Source organism: Strongylocentrotus purpuratus, unplaced genomic scaffold (assembly GCF_000002235.5).
Source record: "Strongylocentrotus purpuratus isolate Spur 01 unplaced genomic scaffold, Spur_5.0 spur5_scaffold_8, whole genome shotgun sequence".
NCBI classification, from domain to species: domain Eukaryota; kingdom Metazoa; phylum Echinodermata; class Echinoidea; order Camarodonta; family Strongylocentrotidae; genus Strongylocentrotus; species Strongylocentrotus purpuratus.
This window is the reverse complement of record NW_022145614.1, coordinates 31,010,396-31,032,602: the sequence shown is the minus strand read 5'-3', so window position 1 is coordinate 31,032,602 and position 22,207 is coordinate 31,010,396. Positions and strand designations below refer to the sequence as shown.

The 22,207-nt window shown below is 36.6% G+C and overlaps 1 protein-coding gene across 4 annotated transcripts in view; it reads right to left on the bottom strand.

The window, feature by feature from the left end:
* LOC587533 (FH1/FH2 domain-containing protein 3) overlaps positions 1 to 22,207 on the bottom strand; it is a 138,707-nt gene that overhangs the window by 92,106 nt on the left and 24,394 nt on the right. For all 4 annotated transcript variants that reach the window (XM_030975740.1, XM_030975741.1, XM_030975742.1 and 1 more), the window contains exon 4: positions 13,104 to 13,171. In XM_030975740.1, coding sequence (XP_030831600.1) covers positions 13,104 to 13,171 — 68 coding nt within the window. The remainder of the gene's footprint in view (positions 1 to 13,103; positions 13,172 to 22,207) is intronic.

The following is a 22,207-nucleotide window of genomic DNA, read 5'->3' as shown; positions in this document are numbered from 1 at the left end:
TCTGTGGTCTGATAAGGGCGGCTGTTGATGGATTTGATGGCTGAAGAGGGTTAAATTACTTGTTGTTAAGCCAACTTAATCTTGAATATCTTTCCCTTGGGAAATTCTTTCGAGACGGAATCTCCATTTAAAGTCTCACCTCCCTGCATATACATCTTTCTGTGTATAGTGCTTGTAACTTTACGAAGAATGGGCCAAATTTTTTATCATTTTGATGATTCCAGAACCTTGCAGATGCTAGATGCTAGATGATCAACCTTTTCTGATCGATTCCACAACGTTTCTTTCACAATGCAATCGCATGACCATAACTGGTCTTTACCTTTAAACAAAAACAGAATCCTAATATAATAGGAGGCTTCATGAAAGATATTTCATAAAAAGGACATTTGCTGTAACCCTTTTAGCTGCAATAATGTACATATACATTCATACATTGAATGTTGATCTACACCGTATCTCATTTCTGGAACCTACAAGTTTTTCTAATTATCATTCTTGAGCGGGGAAAAAAAAGTGGGAAGCCAAAGTTACTCATGAAACTTTGATACAAGTCCCACAAATCTGGAACCATTCAGAGAACTGCAATTGATACAGAGCCAGTTCTTTTTCTACAGACCATCGATTACCAATGTGAGCATTATATATCATCCAACACACCAAAGGCAGCGTTGATGATGCATTCCATCTCTGATTGTAATACTGTGGGCCGGCCAACATAAGCCTTGATGAGCACTGACAGATAAGAATGCACAGCTTGATACAAATTAAACCTAAAGGACATCGCATTGAGATCAAATTTCAACCTCTCTGATGCTCCATATCCAATACAATAGAACCGTTTTCACCTTAACGCCATTGTATGTGGAGTAGATATCACAGACCTATATACATACACATGAACTATTCTTGTCTTCTTTAGATCAGGTACCACATCATTGTTCGTGTTACCAAGAAAGTTCTTATCAACTGGAAAAGTAAAATGGCACTGTCCACAGAGAGTGAAGCATAATGTGATTTCTTCTTCCAAATACACCCACCATCACATTTCAAAAGGGGAGAATCAATCAAACAAAATATAGTAATAATATTGGACACCTAAGTCTGTGAATCGGTTACAAAATCTTCTGAAGTGAAGTCCTGTTAATTTGGCTAAAAAATACATGTTGTATATATGCTAAATCTATTTTAAGGTTATGTATTACTGTTGAGGTGCCCTAAACATGTGCAGCAATGTACATTGTTTATGTATGCAGAACTTTATTACAGCAGGGAAAGACACTAGTTTATAATAAATACCTTTTTTGTTTGATTTGATTTCAGTCCCAGGATATGGCGCTGTATGATTGAGCACTATTATATAGTCTATATAAGTAATACGCTAAGGCTCCGCGGGGGGCGCGACGTCTCGGCGAGCCTTTGTATTCTATTGTTTTTTAATGAGATCGCCGACCCAAGTTGGTGCGGCTATCTCCTCCTGAACCCTGCCCTCGGGGTACCCGTGCCCGGTGCCATCGTCCGCGGGAGAGTCTACTCTAGCGAATTGGCTATACTCCGCCCGAGGTCCTCCTCCGTGTCGACGTCCAGGGCGAAAACAGACGCGACATGCATAATGCAGGATATGCGTGACGACAGAGATACCTCATGGATATTCAACATTGACACACGACCGATGACTATCCGTATAAAATTGTATACACAAAAATCGGTCGTAAAAAAACTCGAACCATATTCCATACCTTACCTGGCTTACCATGTCGCACGCAAGTACGCCAAAACACGTACATTTTCGCAGTTGCGAGATCGAGACGGAGCGTAGGGCTCGAGTTTTTGGCGGTCGATTTTGTTTTGGTAGAAGCTGAATCTAGACCATGAACCACTATAAAACATCGCGAAACTGCAATCAATTTCCATCACGAATTCACGATTGCTGCAATATTATAAAGTTTCCATAAATAGAGGTATGAAATTAAAGCCTATTTTGTGATGTTCTCGCCATGTTTACGTAATTTTGATAATCATTTCTTCAAAGTAAAGAAAATCAGACAAAATCACCGTAACTGACAGTGCATTGCCACTGTGTAGTGTGTGTGAGATGAGCTGAGTTGCAGTTGAAAGTGTGTGAGTTGAATTCGAGTCGAAGAGATTTGACACTTTGAAATTGTTATCTGTTTGTTTGCATCATTATTGCCGCGATTTCAATATAGTTTCGTGAATAGATTTACGAAACCTGAGCTTAGAATTAGTAAAAGTATTACTAGACTCTAATGTCTACGTTTTTAAAAGACTGTTTGATTTTCCTGTGAAAATTTTACTTTGAAAAATGATTATCGAAATTCATGGTCAGAAATAATCACAATCTAGGGTCTATTATGTTACAGTTCTTGCATCAAACCAATGCATGAAAACTTAGTTATTGAACTAGACCTAGAAAAATGTTTTTTTTTTTTAAATAGGCAATTATCAAGTAGGAAGCCTGAAACCTAATAGCCTAGAATCTACTAAACAAATCTCAACAAAGTGTAGGCCTATCCTTATATGAATTAATGAAAAAGTAGCCCCAGAAAAAAGAGCCCCAGAAAATTTCCCTAAAATTTGAAATGGAGCCCCCGAAATGAAAAACTTAATTTTTTGCCTGCGCACCCCCTCTAGAATCCCGCGGATTTCCGCGGGTCCTGAGTTGAGTGTATATATAATATAGGCGTGGGGTCCACGGGTTTCAAGGGGCCATAAACCCCCAAAAGCTCGGGGTTACGTTTTTCAAAGTTGGGGGGGGGGGGGAGAGATCAGATCGCAGCGAGTTGAGTGTATATATAATATAGGCGTGGGGTCCACGGGTTTCAAGGGGCCATAAACCCCCAAAAGCTCGGGGGTTTTAGGCGTATAGGGTCAGATGAGCATATTTTTAATACTTTATTTGTGACACTTGCGGGTCACTAATTGGCGTGGGGTCAATACGTAGAGTTGCGTAGTGTTGCGTAACAACTACGCTGGCCTACGTTACTATATGCTGAGGGACGGAAAGGGGTACGTAAGATGAACGAAAACAATTCAACCTGTTTAATTTTTTTCGCCAGCCTACGCATAACCTACGCAGGGACTATTTCCCCATTAATACGCAGCCTAATTTCTGCGTAGGTCGGTACGCCACACTACGGAACTCTACGCAGTTCCAGTGGCTTAAAGAATAACTACCGGTACAGTTGGATCGTTTTTTTAATTTTTATACAAGGCCAAATTTTAAAAAAAACATGTTTAGCTTCCTGTTTTTTTGAAAAATGGGAAGGAGGAGGCCCTTTTTTTTTCTTTTTATTTTCTTTCAAAATGGCCGCTCCGTACATTTTTCCTGACATTCAGGCTATTTTTCAAGATGGCGGCCGACAATTTTTTTTTTTCTTTTTTAAAATCAGAAATACATTTTAGCAGTGCTTTTCATGTTTTTTTTCTTTCAAAAAAAAAAAAATAAATAAAAAAAAAAAAAAAAAAAATAGGAGGCGGCCCCCAAAAAGGAAGCAGGCGGGGACGCTGTTTTTTTTTCTTTCAAAAAAAAAAAAAAAAAAAAAAAAAAAAAAAAAAAAACTTTTCAAAAAATTTCAAAAAAAAAAATAGGAGGCGGCCCCCAAAAAGGAAGCGGGCGGGGACGCTTAACATGTATATTTCTTAATGGCCTGAATGGCAAATAAAGTTCTTGGTGGTTTTAATTTAGACAGTCTCTATATATCTATTTACACCCCCCCGCCCCCCTCTAGGATCCCGCGGATTTCCGCGGGTCCTGCTAGTTCATATATATTACCGTTAAAGGTACTATGTCCCTTTTGCAGCCAACCACAAATTCTGTAGAACTTTGCAGGAATTACGAATATGTCATGTATGTCCCATCTGTGAAATTTAAACGTTAGCAGTGTCCTTATATTCAAATTACGCAAGGAAACCCGTTTACTTGCTAGACTTCTCTGTCAGACTTTATTTAGTGACTGACTGGCTTTTCTTCTTCTGTGGTAATAACATACATAAAATGAGCTGTAAAGGGTACATGAGCATTTGTCTACATCAATAACCCACTTCTTGTGATGGCCAAAATTACACTGATTGAATCTTTGCGCAGCATAAAACATATGACCAATCGGTACAATGGTCTGAAAATCAAGGCTATTACTTATTGGCTCTATAGCTTCTAAGTCGATTTGACAACTAATAGTCATTATTTTCCCACTTGAAGACATTTTCAAGACCCACCTTTTTTAGGGAAGTTCTAAATTAGTATTATCTTTCAAATGCTGTTGGAATTTAACTTTTTCATTTTTTTGGCCTGCAAATGGGGCATAGTACCTTTACCTCTATATCACTAAATTCATCTCCCTTTAAATCTAACAACACTGCTTAGGCCAAATAACAAAAATGAAGTGTTTCTCGTCCTTGTCATCCTCCTTTTTTAAAAACTATTTACTATTCAAAAGAAAAAAAGCAACAACAAACAAAGAGCCTGTAATATACATTTTGTTTAAATAGCTTCTAAAATCATTTGTTTTGTCATACATTGCATCAGTATACTCATATAGCACAACATCTGTGAATAAATAGGCTCAGCCAGCTACAATTAGCATGGCAGCCTCTTGGAAAAAAATTGCAACAATTGCAAAATAGTAATGCCCTGCCTCCTCCTTTTTTTTGTTAAAGTCCGGACGAGAAACAAGTTATTTTTGTTATTCGGCCTTATTTCCAACAGTGAATGATGTCCATGCAAAATATACTGGCAATGCAGTCTATTATTTCAACAGCAACATTCTGTACTTTGTACCCTCCCATCTATGGGTTACAAAACCTTCTTTTTATATTTTTTTACCAAAACCGCAACTTTTCTTTACCCCTAAATATTTCACATAATGCCTACTCCTACAGATATTACCCGGCAACAATGATCTGCTTAGCAACCTCATAATAACATCATTTAGCGGTATTTTTGTACAATGGACCATTAGTAACCACATGATCAGGCGGCAAATATGGAGCATTTTATGAATAACAAGAAGAGTTGCCCTGAGTTCATGGCTCTAAGCTTCAAAGGTATTGTGATGCCATCAAAAAGAAGATAAAGTATTAATGACACACCAATATGGCTGCTGGTACCAAGTGATTTATCTTCTAACTTGGAGCCAAGAAACGATTCCATTTTAAAACATGAAAAGGTAAAGACTGCTCCGAGAGCACAGGAATTGATTAATTTCTTTCTCTGCTTGGGCAAGATCCCGAGCCAGCTGAGAGCCAGAAGGGCATTAACTCCCTGTAAAGTCATCTGAATGAATGTCCTTCTAGTTATCAAAACAACATGACACTTCATCTACTCAGAGCCAGAAGGGCATTAACTCCATGTACATGTAAAGTCATCTGAGTTAACACCCTTTTGGGTCCAAATTAGCTAGTCCAAACAGATGACGCTTCGCTTGTTGACAGCCATAAGGGCATTATGACTCCATGTAAAGTCATATTAGCTAAACATCCTTCTGGCTCTCAACAGATGACGTGACACTTCACTTTTCAAGAGCCAGAAAGGCATTAACTTCATATTAATTCATATTAGATGTGTATGTAACACCCTTCTGGCGTTCAGGAGATGACTCAATGGTTTAAATGAAGAAGGAGATGACACACTACCAGTACCAGGGACCAGCATATTTCTTTAAAGTTTAAAAGGGATTCATGGTGCAGATTGAAGCCATTATATTCATCAGATAATGAGCTTCAAATACTCCTCTTCTTTCAATGTCTTTATCTTCTATTTCTCTTTTCTAAAAGCTTCATTGATGTTCATCATGTTTAATAACAGAGAAGGATTTGCTTCACAGAAATACAATTTTTTGCTATGCTTTTTCTATATTTTTTGGGACTGATTATTCTTCTCTCGGATTCTGGCACTGTGACGCCAATGGCGCTCCATAATTATTACCTTGGTCATAGCTGGCCGCCAAACATGTAGCCCTCTGGCATACCATACCCATTTACACCTAGGTGCAGAGAAGCAAAAGTGGATTCATGTCTTGGCAAAGGATGCTAGTGCCAGGCTGGGATTGGAACCTCAACCCTTGGATTACTAGTCAAATGATTGAACCACTGCACCTCCAAGGATCGTTAATAGGAATTCCTCCTACACTCACAACAGTATATTTAATCCCCCCATCCCTTTATGACTCATATCTTTTTGACAGCACATACAACCATGAAAATTGCACATCAGGAGATCTATAAAAACATCACATCAGAAGTTCAGAACTGCTACTATGATTACCAAGACAAGTTTTATTTAGTCTGGCATCAAATCGATTCCTAATTCTACCAACCTGTCGAGTCATTAGTCCTTTCCTTCCTTCCTTCCTTCCTTCCGCTCATTATTCATCCCCTCAATGAAACAATCATCCACTAAATGCTTTCAACGACAGGAAGTATTATCAAACATCTAATCCTTCAAAGTTCTAACTCTGACATATCATCTGTAACATAGTAGCTCCATGTTCCTGCTCTTCCAAATGGAAATGATTTTAAAGGCATACATTGTATAGTCTGTAATGTCACGTTTTGAGTGATAGCATGCCTTGAAACAGAAACCTCTCTACTTCATCATGTGAGCCTGTGAGTCTGTGACTTGTTTGACTTCAAGCACTTTTACAATTCTTGAGGTAGACGTTTTTTTCAACAGGACCTAGAATTTAGAGAGCTATTACATGGAAAACAAGGTTTAACAATCAATATACATGAACAGTAGGCTTGCGGGTGCACCATGTGAGAGAGAGAGAGAGAGAGAGGGGATTGAGGAGTCCTGAAAAGGACTATTGGCAAATTTATTGGTAATCTTTCTTGAGGATGTGTAGTCCTGAAAAGGTTTTACAAGGAGATCAAATTTCCATTCTACAATTAAATTACACACAGTATTGAAAAATCACAATAAACACAGTATTGAACTAGAAATGCAATCGTGTCAGAACGATGTGCGTGCAATGACGCCGTGTTTCTACGTGTCAAACGAAAGAGCTTCTCTCGGACTATCCAGATTTGCACGAAGTCTGTAGCTTCTGTGATATTGGAGATAGGTAGGGCGAAAGAAAGGCATCAACAGTGACCTTGATGGGATGGTACTATGCCTACGAAGTTTGAAAGAAATTGGGATAGGGGAAAGAACCTAGAAAGGGCTCGCAAGCACTGCGTGCACAAACCAATGGGATTTGGTGCATGTTTGACATTGCAATCAAGTTCGTTCTGGGGGCCAAAAGCGTGAACCCGATATGCCCCATAGACAATGCGTGTAATGAATGGGCGGAAAACGTGCAGGATCTGTATTATGGCCGGAGTTAAATTGTTTTTTCTCTCTCTCTTTACGTCTCTTTATGGGCCGTATTTGGTATCATTAGAAAGAGAATTTCATGGTTGTTATTGTAAACCACTCTCTTTTTTTCTATGATAATCCTATCGAAACACGTGATGTGAAATAAATGTATAGGACAAAATGGCGTCTTAAATGGCCCCCTTGACCAATTTCAAAAATCCGGCCAAGAGGTGCCCTGCGTATTGGAACTCGGCATGTCACTGCAAATTTTCAAGGAAAAAAAAGGACGTTTAAGGGGCGAAAAGCAGTCTGAAAAAATGACGTCATAGCCGATACGTGTTAGATTCGGGCGGAAACTCGGCGGAATTCGTGTAGTGACCTTTGTTCAAATACGATTTACTCACAATTTTCTGTGTGAACATATAGTATACTTGGTATCATTCGAAAGGGCACTTCATTGCGGTCAGTTTGACACCATTGTTATCTGCGCGCAATGTATTGCACGCATTAAACGCGCTATTACGTAATGCATAGTAAATTCATCATTTTGGGCGATAACTTTGCGCTGACATATTCGAATTTTACCAAACTTGGCAAACAGTTGTCACGTATATGGATACATATATCCGCCAAGTTTCACTGATATAGGTATAAAGATCGCCATTTTAGAGCAAGTTGAAGTTATTTTCGAATTTTCTCGAAAATGGCAATTTTGGAGGGCATTTTTCTCAAATTTGGTCAGTGTTAGGGTATATAATTTTGTATATGGCTGGAAAGGGCATATCTTCAAGTATCTAAATCCAAAAAAGGGTACGGGTTTGCCAAGCCATTATGGAGATACGGCCACAGAGAGAAAGCCAATTCCCAGAACTTTAGAGGGCGCTATTTATGTTGTGCAAAGCAATTGGAGCGTGAAATTTGGCATGGCTATGTGCAATTATGAGATAAAGATAATGTGAGATTAAAACACAAAACGGAATTTATATGAGAAAGTTATGGCAGTTTTAGATTTTTAGGGGTCCATTTTTCAAGAATTTGAGAGATTTTTGACGGAGTCAGTTTCAGATTTGAATTTTGAGTACGAAGATGGCATTTTGAAGGTCAGGTCATACGTCGCAGATGAAAGAACATCTATTAGACTATCTAGAGGAATTTGTTAGAAGTTTGTAGGATCTAGGATAGTGGAGATAGGAAGGAAGACAGAAAGGCCTTAAAATGGACCAAAAACGGATAAAATTGCGCCTGGACGGTTATGCATGAGTGATTTCGAAAATCAAAGAATGTAGTGACCTTGATGAGATGTTAGAGACCATGCCTATGAAATTTGAAAGAAAAAGGACATGAGGAAAGCACCGAACCAGGAATAACAAACACTACGTGCAAAACGAATGCGATTTTCTGACGATAAGGAACAGGAAAAGGAGGAAAAGGAGAATATTAATGGGGCAGAATGTGAACGAAAACAAGGCAATGACGAAGGTCGTCATTGCAACAATCACAATAAACACATTATTTCTTAACCAAAAGGGCATTGACTCATATACTAAACGTAATTTACCACATAATAAAACAGCCTTCTGGCTCTGAACAGATCATGTAGACAGACAATCTGACGTTAATGTTCCATGGATTGTTCTCTGGCTCACATGAAAAAATTGGATGAAATTATCATTACAAAATTTGAGAGAACTACATGTATTACCATAGACTAAAGGTTTTAGAAAAATCGGCCAAGAACCATCCTACAGAGACTGATCAATGAACAGTAAAACAATACCTGATATAAACCCTTCCTTTTTCTCTAGGAACCGAGGGTTGTGGAACAGCATGATCGCCAAAGTCAATCGATATGGCACTTAGAGAGAGAGAATCAAAATCATGACTTCTTCAGTTATTAATTGTTCCAAATCCTTCATCACATTGTGTACAAAAATAGCACTGACACAGAATCTAGAAACAGGTTGTTTGGGGCTAATTGTAATAATTAGGATAATTAAGAGTGAATCATTGGAGTGAACTTGTTTCCCTGTAAATCCCTCTCATATTTCCTATCAAGTCACCTCCTCCTGTTGCCTTAATCTCATGACACATCCTGAGGTAAACGAGATCCAGCAAACTACGGAAAGATCTTACAAGCTCTTCATTCTTCCTTTGGGATGCATACTGTGTCAGGAAATGCATTCTGATATCGAAAACTTGAACATATCGATTAACTTCTGGACACTGTAAAAGTAGAAATATTTGTGGTGAATTGATTACCACAGATTTCCTGCTAAGATAGGCAACCGCAAATTTAAGAACTCACAAAAAAAAATAGAAGCATGATTGAAACTTAATTGAACGTGATTGAAAAAGATTTTCAATAAATCAACCTACAGCAATTTCAATAGCCTTCTCCATCCCATAGCCTTCTCCATCCCATCGCCTTATGAAATATGTCAACATTATTTACAATAACATGTACCGGTACATGTAATTAATCTAAATATGATTTCTAGGGCAGTATGTGTATAATAGGGTTTTAAAGTCATGTGACCATCTTATACATAGTAGTAAATATTATCTACATTATACATGCGTGCTTACAATAAGCTTTGTTGGCCCCAAATAGGAAATGTTATGTAATTAGGAAAGAAATATCAAATACTGAAGCTTCAATTAACACCGGTATGTATGTCTGACATGAGTATTATTTTGTACAAAGCTAAACAAGAAATTCACAGATTCATACACCTATTAAGACTCCTTCAATAGTTTGTTAAAATACACTACAGAGATATTCTCACTCAAAACCTTTAGGTACAGCAGGTTTCGATGCTTTAAAGGAGGTTTTCCTAATCAGTCCACAAAATTCAATATCCTGCCAGACTCAGGCAATTCCGGGCATCCCAACAAATCTCTACCAATTATCCCCCTTCCCTGCTCTATTTTTCCGGTATGAATATCAAAACTAAAAACAATTCCTGCTTTTGCATGAAAGTCGCCAAATTATATAATTGGCTTGCTGTGACTTTTCCATTCATTCCTTCCTTCAATTTTTCTCTTAAGGTAAAACATCCAAACATCCAAACAGCAAAAGCTGATTTCCATAGGAGTCCATATTACCACTGTGACTTTGGCAAATGTGCTAAAAAAAGAAGCATCTAGTAATATATGTTTTGAACAAAATGCTAAGAATCCTCAAGTTGTTGATCACTGTCCCGAAAAGCTGGGAGCAACAACAAATTTAAAGTAATCTTTATCTGAAAACATGTATCTTTGCATTAGGTACATGTACTGAACATTGTAAGTTGTTTTTCCCCAAAACCAGTCTTTTAAAAAACGTGCACGAGTTCAAACTGCGTTCATCCAGGAATTATAAACACTTTTGTCATAAAATATACAACCTGTTGATAATGAATGACATTTTTTGTTAAACTGATAACAATCTGGCGGGATGAGCATCATGACTCCTCCAGTTCAAGTTATTTTTATTTTGTATTCGTTCCATTTTAGAAATGAGTTCATTCCGGGGTGATGCCTGTGTGTGGGGACATATCTATTTTGACAGAGACGTCAGTATTGTTTCTGGCAACAACAGGAATGGGTTTATTGCATTTCATGACAAATGTAATCTGATCAAACTAGTGAATGCCCCCAACCTAACAAAGTAAAAATAGATTGATAGATACCATAACTAGAAAGCAGCATGCTTGGGATCTAGTTTGTAAAATGAATCCTACATACATGTAATTGTTCTACAATATACCTAAATGCACAGTCACCACAGGAAAAAGACTGAAAAATCAGTCTACTTTGTCTTTGTAAATGGAAGCAAGAAAAGCAAGAAATTAACATTGAGTAAGGCACGTCATCAGGATAAATTTGTAAGAGCAAAATTTTAAGTCACATTTTCTAATTCCTTTTTGCCAAATACTGCACAGCACAAGTTTGAACAAAAAAAAAGATAAGGCCACTATAAACTAGACAGCATTTAATAGAAGTTGAACAATTTAATCTTAAATTTAGAATAGTTAAGTAGAAAGTAAGTACCTCTGACAAAAATGGAACGTCAGAATCAATTATCAAATGTTATGCAATTGTCAGTGTCAGAAGTAGTAGGAGAATCACCCACTAGTAGAATGATATGACAACAAAAAGATGGTTTAATAATAATAATACCCTCTTTCTTGCCCTGACTACTTTGATTGACAAACAACAAGAGGTATGAGTATTTATATATCATATTAATTACTCAACACTTCTGAAAGGATAATCCATACAGAGAGAAATTTGCCAGACTACAAAAATAGATTAGGTCTCACTTGGTTAAACAGTTGCTCTCAGCACCTACTCACATGCAAAGATGAGGAAATACAGTCTCAATTAAATATATAGATGAAAAAAAAAAGATTAAAATCCAATTACAATGTCCTCCTTTTTCTTTCTTCTAACTTTTTAATAAAATTTAGAAGTTAATAATCAAAATATTCTTATCAAATGTATATGTAATTTAAATCAAATAACTCATTGTCATGTTGAAATGATTCTTCCTAAATATATTTTTCATCAATTTTCACATACCATACAGAATTAAAAGATATCATATGAACATGTGTTCATGCCCTTGTTAATTTATGATGAATTCAGAAATAAAAATATTTTCTGTGAAAAAAATGTAATAATGATTCAGACTAAAATATAGACTGAAATAGTCTTGCTGATCATTGATATATCACAGAAAATGTCTTGGCGTGCAGACTACTGAAGATACTGACTTTGGAAAGCTGGAAAGGAAAGTCGTGGTCAAAAACCTTGAAACACAAAAATAGCTTTTCTTCTTCCCCTTCCCCACTGCTATGTCCCCATTTCTCAAGTTCATATATTTGAGATGATCATCTTTATCTCAAATAAAAATCAGAGCAAACAATCTGACACTGCCAATAAACTCCTAGATATCTCCCACTTGCAGGATATCCCAAGTTGTCATAGAATCTTTGAAAGTTGATATTTGGGCCAACTGCGTCCGTGAGTGCATTTAGGAATTTCCTATCGCCATGGTAAACATATAAGATTACTCCATTCATGTTCCTCTATTTCCCTATGAATTGTAAATGGATTTTTAAATGTTCATCACATTGTCTTAAATCTCACAAGATGATTTGACAAAAAGAAAACAAAAAGGGAGTAAAAGTTATCAATCAAGTTGTAAGTGATTATAGTAGATAATTCATCTGCAGAGAGTGAGAAGGGTTTTTTACTCATACCATTCTGCACAGAGTGAATGCCTCGTGGCTCCAAACAAAAAATATTATGTACAATCTTGTAGTTACATCAAAGGTATCCCAGGAAATCCCTGCTATATTCCATAGAACTTTCTTATTTAGGAGGTGGTATGCATGTATTCGGAACTCTCAAAGAACATTTCTTTCCAATATATTAAAATCAGAAGACTCAAGTATTACATATCCCAGGTGCCCAAAGCGCATGGCTGGAATTTGTCATTCTTTTTTTTGCAATGATACGATTCACAGTGGTCTAGACCTTCAATGAACCTCAGCTCTGATGAGTACAGAGTAACATTTTACACCTCAAACATTGCTACAAGATTTGATGAGCAGACAATCTCAGCAAACCTCTACAGTGCATCCCTGATTAAACTACCTTTAAAAGGATACAGAATCAGTCATACCATCAGTTCAACGACCCAATCATGAAGGGTATGTTTTAAAGGATCAGTGACCCTTACAACCTCTCAATGAGACGGTTAATTTACAGAGAGGAAGGACTGATAAGAACAAACATTTACCTGGAAGAGCTGCTTGAGGGAGAAGAGCGCTCGACGAAGCTCTCTTCCTGAGGAGTTCAGGAGCTTTTCTGCAAAGACAAACAAAATAAAAGATTTAGTTTAATCATCATCTTAGTCTTACATGCAAAAAAACACATTTGATGAAGAGATTCAACAGAATGAAGAACATTTTAACAGTACAAACAACATAGATATTAACAGCAAATTCAAAAACAAAAAGAACTTACAGATTCAATGAAATGAATAATGAATATTTACTGACATGAGTTACATCTTTTATAAATTCAATCAAAATATATGCACATCATTATGCAACTGTTTATGTTTATAAACAACAATGCTGTTTAGATTGGATATGATCAACAAGGTGACATTTGGCCTTTAACCTTTAAAATTAACCTTTAACCTTTAACTTGAGAGCAGTGAGAGGGGTAATTACTTGAGACATCTAAGTGCCCTGTAGCAGAAGGTCCGACAAAACAATATCCTAAAATAACTATCTTGAAATAACTCTAAGGTCAGTCCAGAGATCACACCTCTGATATCACTGTAAAAATGTGTACCACAGTGAACTTGTTAGAGTTCATTATTTCTAAGAAGGTATTGATTAATACACAATCAAAACAATTCAAGAAATAAGTTTTTCTTTTGATGATCAATGAATTTAATCCATGTTGTCTTAAACCAAGATGATTCTGAAGCAAATTTCAAATTTAGCCACTGATGAAGAGGATTTGAGCTAATGTCCGTAAAATATTACTGAACAGAGAAAGTTCTAAGAAATGAAAATTAAAAAATATTTTTCAATTGGATGTACCAGTAATTGATTTCAAGTTTTCATAAATTACAAGAGTGAGGAAGGCATTAATATTGTATCAAAGTTATCCTGGGCCCTGTCTTACAAAGAGTTGATATTAATTTGCAACTTATTTGCGATTGGTATCAATCACAACTATGTACATAAGAGATAGGAAACTGCAAACTTGCGATTGATTGGATGACTTACGATTGATCCAAATCAATCGCAACTCTTTAACCCCTGAAGAGGATCCTCTCTCTAGATTGAGGTTTGTAGTAGGTTAGTTCGTAGGAGCTATTATCACCTAATTACCTTGATTAACCATGCAATTAATAAAGATGGAAACCTCATTAAACACCACAAGAATCACATACCTGCCAACTCCTTCCCCTTCACGTTCCTAAAATGATCGATCATGATGCTAATCAAGAAATATTCCACAAATATACTACATCCATACAACAATGAGACAACACAAGATGCTAGCGGCAGTTTAAATGTCTAAATGAAGCTGGATGAAATATTACAATGTACTTGAAGCTGGAAGATATAATACAATGTCCATGCACAATCGCTAGTGATTAATAATCCATATGATAGAAAGTATATCCACTGTAAAAAAACTTGAGTCACAGAGAGATGTTTGACGAACAAGTCACTCGAAGCCTCACACCACCAAGTAATGAAGATTCCACTTGCACTTGCAGCGAGTTGGACAGAAAAATGGGGGGATCACGGAGGAAAGGGGGGCTATTTACAATTCGAACAAACAGACAAAATATGACAGGCCGATTGTCGTTGTCGCAGGGGGAGGGGTGAGGTTTCGACTGTGAGCAAGTGGAGAGGTCCCTGTTTTTTAAGTTATGGCATCCTGTCGTGACGGCATTATTGCGTCGCCTATCTTTTAGCTTGGTCTGGAGAGTTCGCCGGTCCGGGACGATGGTTACTGGTCGGCCAGCCAGAGGAAGGGGAAGGGGGCACTAAAATGAGTTGGTTTGGAATCGTTGTGCATGCATGGCCATCGACACTGCACTGAGCATGGGCACTAGGTCCGCTATCTGTATCAAGACAGATAGGACTTAGTCTCAATTCAGACCTCTCAGTATATAGTTCTTTCTACTTTCTACACAAGATCTGTTTTCCTATTCAGTTACTGTATTAATTTTGGCTGTAAATTATGGCGTTCATCATATTTCTATCCTTGCAATCAAGACTAACATTAATAACCACGTATCTATCTTTAGTTTGTAAATTACAAAATAGGGAATACTAAATATCAGTTTTTAGTGTTTTTAAAAAATTCCTTGCAAACTTTAAATGATAATTGAAACGGAAAATCTTCTAGCTGCGGCTCTAGATTCTTGGTCCAATATCTTAATATCATCAATCAGTTCTAATGTATATATACATGTACATAAGACAGACTACATACACAAACGACGCAGCAATGTCTCACATGGTTAACAGGGTGTTATTTGCTAGACTAGCAGCACATGTATAGAGTGTGTGATGAAGGGGGGGGGGGGGGTATGGAAGCATACCAACAGTGAATTCCTGAGATAGCTGGATGGAGGACGTAGGACAAAATAATTGAAGAATCAAGTTCAGTCTCCTGCCCTCTCCACACTTGAAACTTAATAGCATCCAAAAGAGATGAGAACGTACAATTGCATATAGGTGTAATACATGTAGCTTCAGATATAATAGTAACTATCATTTTTATATTCAAAACAAATTAAAATTTGGTTCAGTTGAGCACAAACTGGATGTGTTTTCATTGTATTTCTTTGGGTAAATAGCTTTGGGTAAAAAGATTTAGTCTAAGAATAATGATCTACCTCTATTCCATTAATCAAAACTGGCAAAATATAGATTTGATTTCAATTATTTCAATATTTTCAAATTGAATTGAAATATTTTCAATTTAAAAAGTCAATACAACCCTTCTAACCTAATGGCATAAAGTTAAAACTACCGGTAATTTAATTTTCCATAATGATGAGTTATAACTTTCCTTGCAACAATATGGTGAAAAAAATAATCTATACTCAGAGAGTCAGAATTTTTTAAAGCACTGTTCTGACTAAAAGAATGGCCTGTTTGGATATAAAACTAGAGAGAGTAGAGCTACAGTACTTGTTGACATTCTCTGTCTATATCTATATGAGTGTAGCTCTACCTACAATATGTATATGTGTACATACTGTGCATTAATAGTACGTGGACATCAAGCAAAACAATTTATGAGTGCCCGGTTTCTTTCCGATGTGAAAGAGGCATAGCATTGAGATGATGTGTGCCTACCGTATATCCCAACGGCGCGTGGCCTGGGTTAGAATGATCCCCGTAATAGCACGCAGGTCACTGTCAGCAACCGCTAAATATACACCATTACAACAACCCCGAACCGCAGATTGACTAACAATAGTCTGGATGCGATTCAGTGTGAGATCATCTGGTAGCTTCTGGACTCTAGAAGTAACAGATGCTACTCTCAGATCAAGGCAAGATGATGCATAGGCCTACTTATACATGAGAGATCACATGTAGGACTTTCCTGGACTTATCAGAGTAGAAATTATGTGTGTTTTACTTTGTAAATGGTTTCCCTGCATATATACAGTGTATTATGTATTTAATTCTATTCACAATGTCTACATGTATGTTCAGAGATTTGCCTTTGATTAAAATGTGATTATTTATCTATGATACAAAGTCATGCATAAAGAATAACAAAATGCTCATTGAACTTGTATTCCTTTTACACCAGAATTATCATCCAACTGAATAGGCCTACCTATAGCCTGAACTTGAAGTAACTTGGACTGCATGTACATTATGTATGTGTGTTACATCACGATCAAATTGTATTCAATGGATTCAGAATGAAGTCACAGGGGTTTTGCAAAGAAATTCCTCAAACTAATTTCTCTACCAGTTGATAAATAAAAGTTTGAAGACATTTGAAGTGTATTCTATGCATAGATAAACAATAACAAAAATATTAAAACAGAAAATGAATGACAACTTGAAGTATGGCATATAACATTAAGGGCCATGAACGGTTGTCACCATCTTAATAGGGACTTTTAGATTTGCGTGGACTGATACGTGTGACGCCCATTCAAGGCAGTGCATTAGAGGGACGTCGATCGTAGCAATCCACATTGTCTTCGTGCAAATCTAAAAGTCCCTAATATTATCTGTTTGGAGCCAGAAGGGCTTAACTTATATCATTTAACACAGAGTTAATGCCCTTCTGGCTCTGAACAGATGATGAGAAAGCTGATCACGTTGAGATGTCATTGCATGAAGGGTTATAGTTTGAGGAAAGTGAAACTGTAAACAGCTCCATCACCACCACTATGACTGGTATCCTTGTATATACTGGCCTTAAAGGGGATGTCGATCCACCCTGATATTAAGCTGGTTTTAGAAGAAGCAGACAAATGAGAGAAACAGATCAGTGAAAGTTTAAGCAAAGCCGATTAAAATTAAGAAAGTTATGAATATTTGAAGGTGCAATCATTAAAACACAAATTGGCAACTCTGTGATGTAGAGGGCACCTCTCATATGCCTTGTACTAAAAAACCTTCAAGAATTAAAGTTTCCCTGAAGAAAATGTTCAATCATACATTTACACTTCCATACTTTTTCCTTTGAGCAATGAGTTACAATCTACTTTAGATATTGTGAATCTAATCTAACGCATGTAGCTAATCAAATGGTGGTATCTATTTTTTTTTAAAGACTGAGACCTTTGAAGATTTGTAAACTGAGTTCTGAAAATGAACATATCAATTGTAAATAAATATAGAAAGTATAATTCATTTAAACTTTCTGCTGCTGTTGTCTTACTATCTTCTATAGCAAGCATTTCTCTCTTTTACATAAACTACTAAAAAAATGCTGTAAAAGGTAAAGAATGCTTTTTATGTGAAATCCTTGAGAGTTGAAATGCTGGAAACTGTCAAATTTGTTTGGATAATTCTATCAGAGTACAGTTTGATGTAAAAACCTTTATGTGGAGAAAAAAAAATCAAATCATCTTCAAAATACATAAAATAGAGGATGTACGGTAAAGTATATCAATATTCCCACATGAATTATTATATTTTGTTGGGCATGACAAATTATCGGGGGGAAAAAAGTATGTTGATTCTATTCCATCTACGAATAGGATGCATCATAGAAGCATACACAAACATACTTCACTACAGAATACAAATGCTCTGTGCATGGGGATGAAAAGAAAGAGAAAAGAAAACTCGGCTACAGCTGTCTTTACACTTGAACTGTCCCCCACTGGGATGCACGGGTGTGGAATCAATCTTCTAAAGCTCTGATTAATTTACCAATTCAATCTCCCATTTAAGATGTAATTGCCATCATGAACCCAAGTAAATGACCCAATGACTCTTGAATAGTCACATCGGGTAATTAGATTTGTACGAGATGCAACATTCCATCAGACAGCTGGGTGTGCTATTTGTGAAAGCTCGTTTTCAACCATCAAAAAGGTGATGATAATATTGGTTGCTCTCTCAGTGGTAAATTTACGTGGTATACATGTGGTTTTGTTAGTATAGCTTGGCTTCTTGGGCTCTAAATCCAAATACAGATTTCATGAGGGGATATTAATTTTTCTTCAATGTCCTCATACAAAATGCTAGTAGTGTGGCATGATATATTTTTTTACTGGAATGGGATGAAACTAAAACTTGAATTTCTTTCAATACCGGTAGTCATTTCAAAACTCTTGCTAAAGTTGTGTGTTATTATACAAATAAGAATCTTGTAATACTACTTGCTGAGAGCCACAATAAATCTTATAACTGTACACTGAATTAATGCCCTTCTGGCTCCCAGCGAACATTATTACAGTCTTAAGTTTTACCTATTAAGAACTCTTCATGTATTAATAATAACACAGGTAAGAAGAAGACTCGTCTTTAAATTTGCTACCAGTTATCACAATATATAGTGCCATGGATCAGAATTGGCCTACAGGTAGAGTATGAAAATGGTGTAAAGCTTAATTCTTCCTCCTCATTTTGGGGGGACTAGTTCATTTGTTCCTTTACAGATCACTTATTTTGATATCTGATAGACGGAATACTCCAAATGTTTATTTTTACACATACCGGTACACATGATACTAATGTATGGTACTAATTTTCATCCAAGGTTTTGTTTCTCAGCATAACTCATCAACAACAAATGCTAAATTTCTATGACAAATTTGATTTCAGCCATTTAAATACCATGATTTCAGTAGCTTATAACAGTTATTGCAACTTGTCACTGATAACAGGTTTCATGAAACCGAGCCCTGGGTGTCGAAGAGGAAGCTCATGACTTCCAGTGAGGGTGCTGTATGTAACTGATCTCATTCTCAAATTAACACCCGTCTTCCCCTTCCCCGCTGCAATGCCCCTTCACGAGCCCAGGAAAGCAGATAGCATTTATGAACAGCACCCTCTACTGATTATATGCAAGACAATTTCACCCAGAGTTCTTTTCCTACTTCTCTTTTTTTCTTCATTTATCTCTGGTTGTGCATTTGAAAACCGGGTAAGAATTAGTAGAAAAGAATATTGCGAGGGAAATCTCTACACCTGCTCCTCAGTGACCGAATACAGCACACATGCTTGGATTCAGTTGAACAGCTGCCCTTTATAAATCACAACTCTATCAATATTTTAATTAAATTATACTTAAACTCTCTTACTCTTACAGGATAGGGAAATGAATTAAGAAACTGGGATAAGAGCTTCCCCCTCCTTTTATTGAGGAAGTAACTTGCTTCGAGCTCTAGCTCTAACAAATGTATGGAATATAATTTCTTTTAAGCAAACTATTTACAGTAAATTATGAGGGAAATCATTTCAAAATGTCTTTGGCACCAGAATATTCTACTTTAAAATAATCTGTACACAATGATTGTAAGTCTTGCACCCAGTTCTCTGTCAATTTAGCAAATATACATACCCATTTCTAAAGTGAAAACATAAAAGATTTTTTTAATTTTAATTAAATTTAATTGAATTCCAAATGAAATATTAATTCAAAAGTTTAAAAAAAAATTATTTGTATAATAACACATGAGAACATTTCAAATAATTCAAAAGCTCCATCAAAGAATTCTATTCCATCATATAATGTATGGTCCCTTTCAATTAATACACAATTTAATTTTTTTGAACAGCCTGACTGGCAACCTTAAAAACCCTTTCATAGCTAGCACAAAGTCCATAAAAAGGGATTTTAATTCAAACATTAGAAAAGTATGAATAAACCAAATTTAACTGAGTTCAAGAATCCCTAAGGTCCCATTATGTACATAAATCTTATATATCTGGAGAAGAGAAAAAATTCTACTTGACGAAATTGACCCTGAGACTTATACACCATGACAACCTTTCAAAGAACTGTGCCAAACGTCAGCCACCCAAGAGATACTGTCCTTCGACCTTTCTGCTTAGGATCTTGGGAAATTCTCTCACGAACGAACCAAAGACGACAAGCCCCTGACAACTTAATCGGACTAATTTTGACTTGGGCGCATCCAAAACTCAGCTCTAGATAATCCCACCTCAGATCTTTACGTCTGATACAGGATGAGCCCTGTGGATTCTGACAGCTCTGAAGAAATATTACATGATATGTGTTTTCTTAGGATAAGTCAACAGACTGCTGAAATCAAATCACACTGCCATGCATGAAGCATCCAGAATGCATTCTTTGCTCCTGTTTTTATATTAACCAATCCAGCAGTTAGACCAAATCCAAAGTAAATTTACATCCTAAAATGATGGTATGGTATAATTTATACCGGTAGTCTAATATCTTGGCAAAACAAAGGAAATTCCAATTGTTTTTTTAAATATTGACTTCTTGTTTTTCAAATCAGTGAAAACTATAGCTTCTCTGTGATCTCGAGCCTGCACTATGCCCCTCAAATTTGTCTCGGGGCAATACAATGTAGCATCATAACGTAACATTTAAATTGTCACCATGATTTACTGATTATTTTTGCATATTTCCATTACATGTACTTGTTTGAAAAATCTGGTCTTATGAAATCTTACAAACCTTTAAAGTCTTTAGAGTCTCTAGAAAAATACAGATGGTTAAGAAATGACTACAAAGCAAAATCTATGTATTGAAATCAATCCCCCCCCCCCCCCCCCACAAAAAAAAAAAATCTTCTATCGATGGGTTGTATTTGTAATGCAAAATACAGGAATACCAGATTACATTTGCTTTAAAGTAGCTTTGAAATAACATATGATTTTCTACCTGCTTACTATCCAACAGTTACTGCAAATTTAAAACGAGGGGTAAAGGGTCTAGAATTCTTTGGAGGACTAAAGACACAACAACTGTTGTTTTTTCTTGCTAAAAATAAACTAATATCTTCACTTCTCACTAATACATGTGACAACCTAGTAAAAAAATAGATGACTAACTAGATCATGACCTGAATCAAAAGCATTGTGGTTTAATAAAAGCAGACAGATCCCCTTTCTTAAAAAAATGAGTAATATTACTAAGATAAAGATCATTGCTATATCAACACCACGGGGCACTGGCAACACATTACGGTATCATCTTGAAAATGTGAAGAACATGTTGACAGTTGCCATGACGATGACAAGGATGGCACCTGGATATCATCTTAACTAACGAGGGCTTCCTGGTTGATCAAGGTTTCATCATGAAATCAAGGTAGAACTCAATCTAGACGGGCCGGCCGGGTGTAATATAAAGCATTTGCTGGAGGATACCTATCTCTTCTTTCAGAGCTTTGCATTCATAAGTAAATGGCTCAAGTTTTATGGCTCAAGTTTTGTAGAAAAGTGAAGCTTAAAGTTGGTGTTATGATATTTGCACTGACAGTCCGACACTCTTTACTCCAGGCTACATTTTGGCAAAGATATGGAGTTCAGGCTTTGGCCATGATTAGGTTTTGGATTGGGTTTGGGGTAAGGAGTTTGGAGAGGTGGCAAAGTAAACGGGAATTGAGCAATAAGCAACTTTCACTAGAGCGGGGGTAGATCATGGGGGCCAAGGGATTCCGCCCCCCCCCCCATTTTTTGTAAGAGATTTGGCGGGAATTCCCTGTTCCCTTTACAAATGCAAATGTGCTTGATAATCTTCTTTTCTTTTGTGGTTAGAATTTGATCCCCCTCTACAAAATCCAGAGACACCAAGTTCAAAGATCAGCTATGCGTGACATTTTCATTACGTACATATAGCGTTTCTCGAAATCGCGCATGCGCGTTGTGAGTGAGAGCGTTT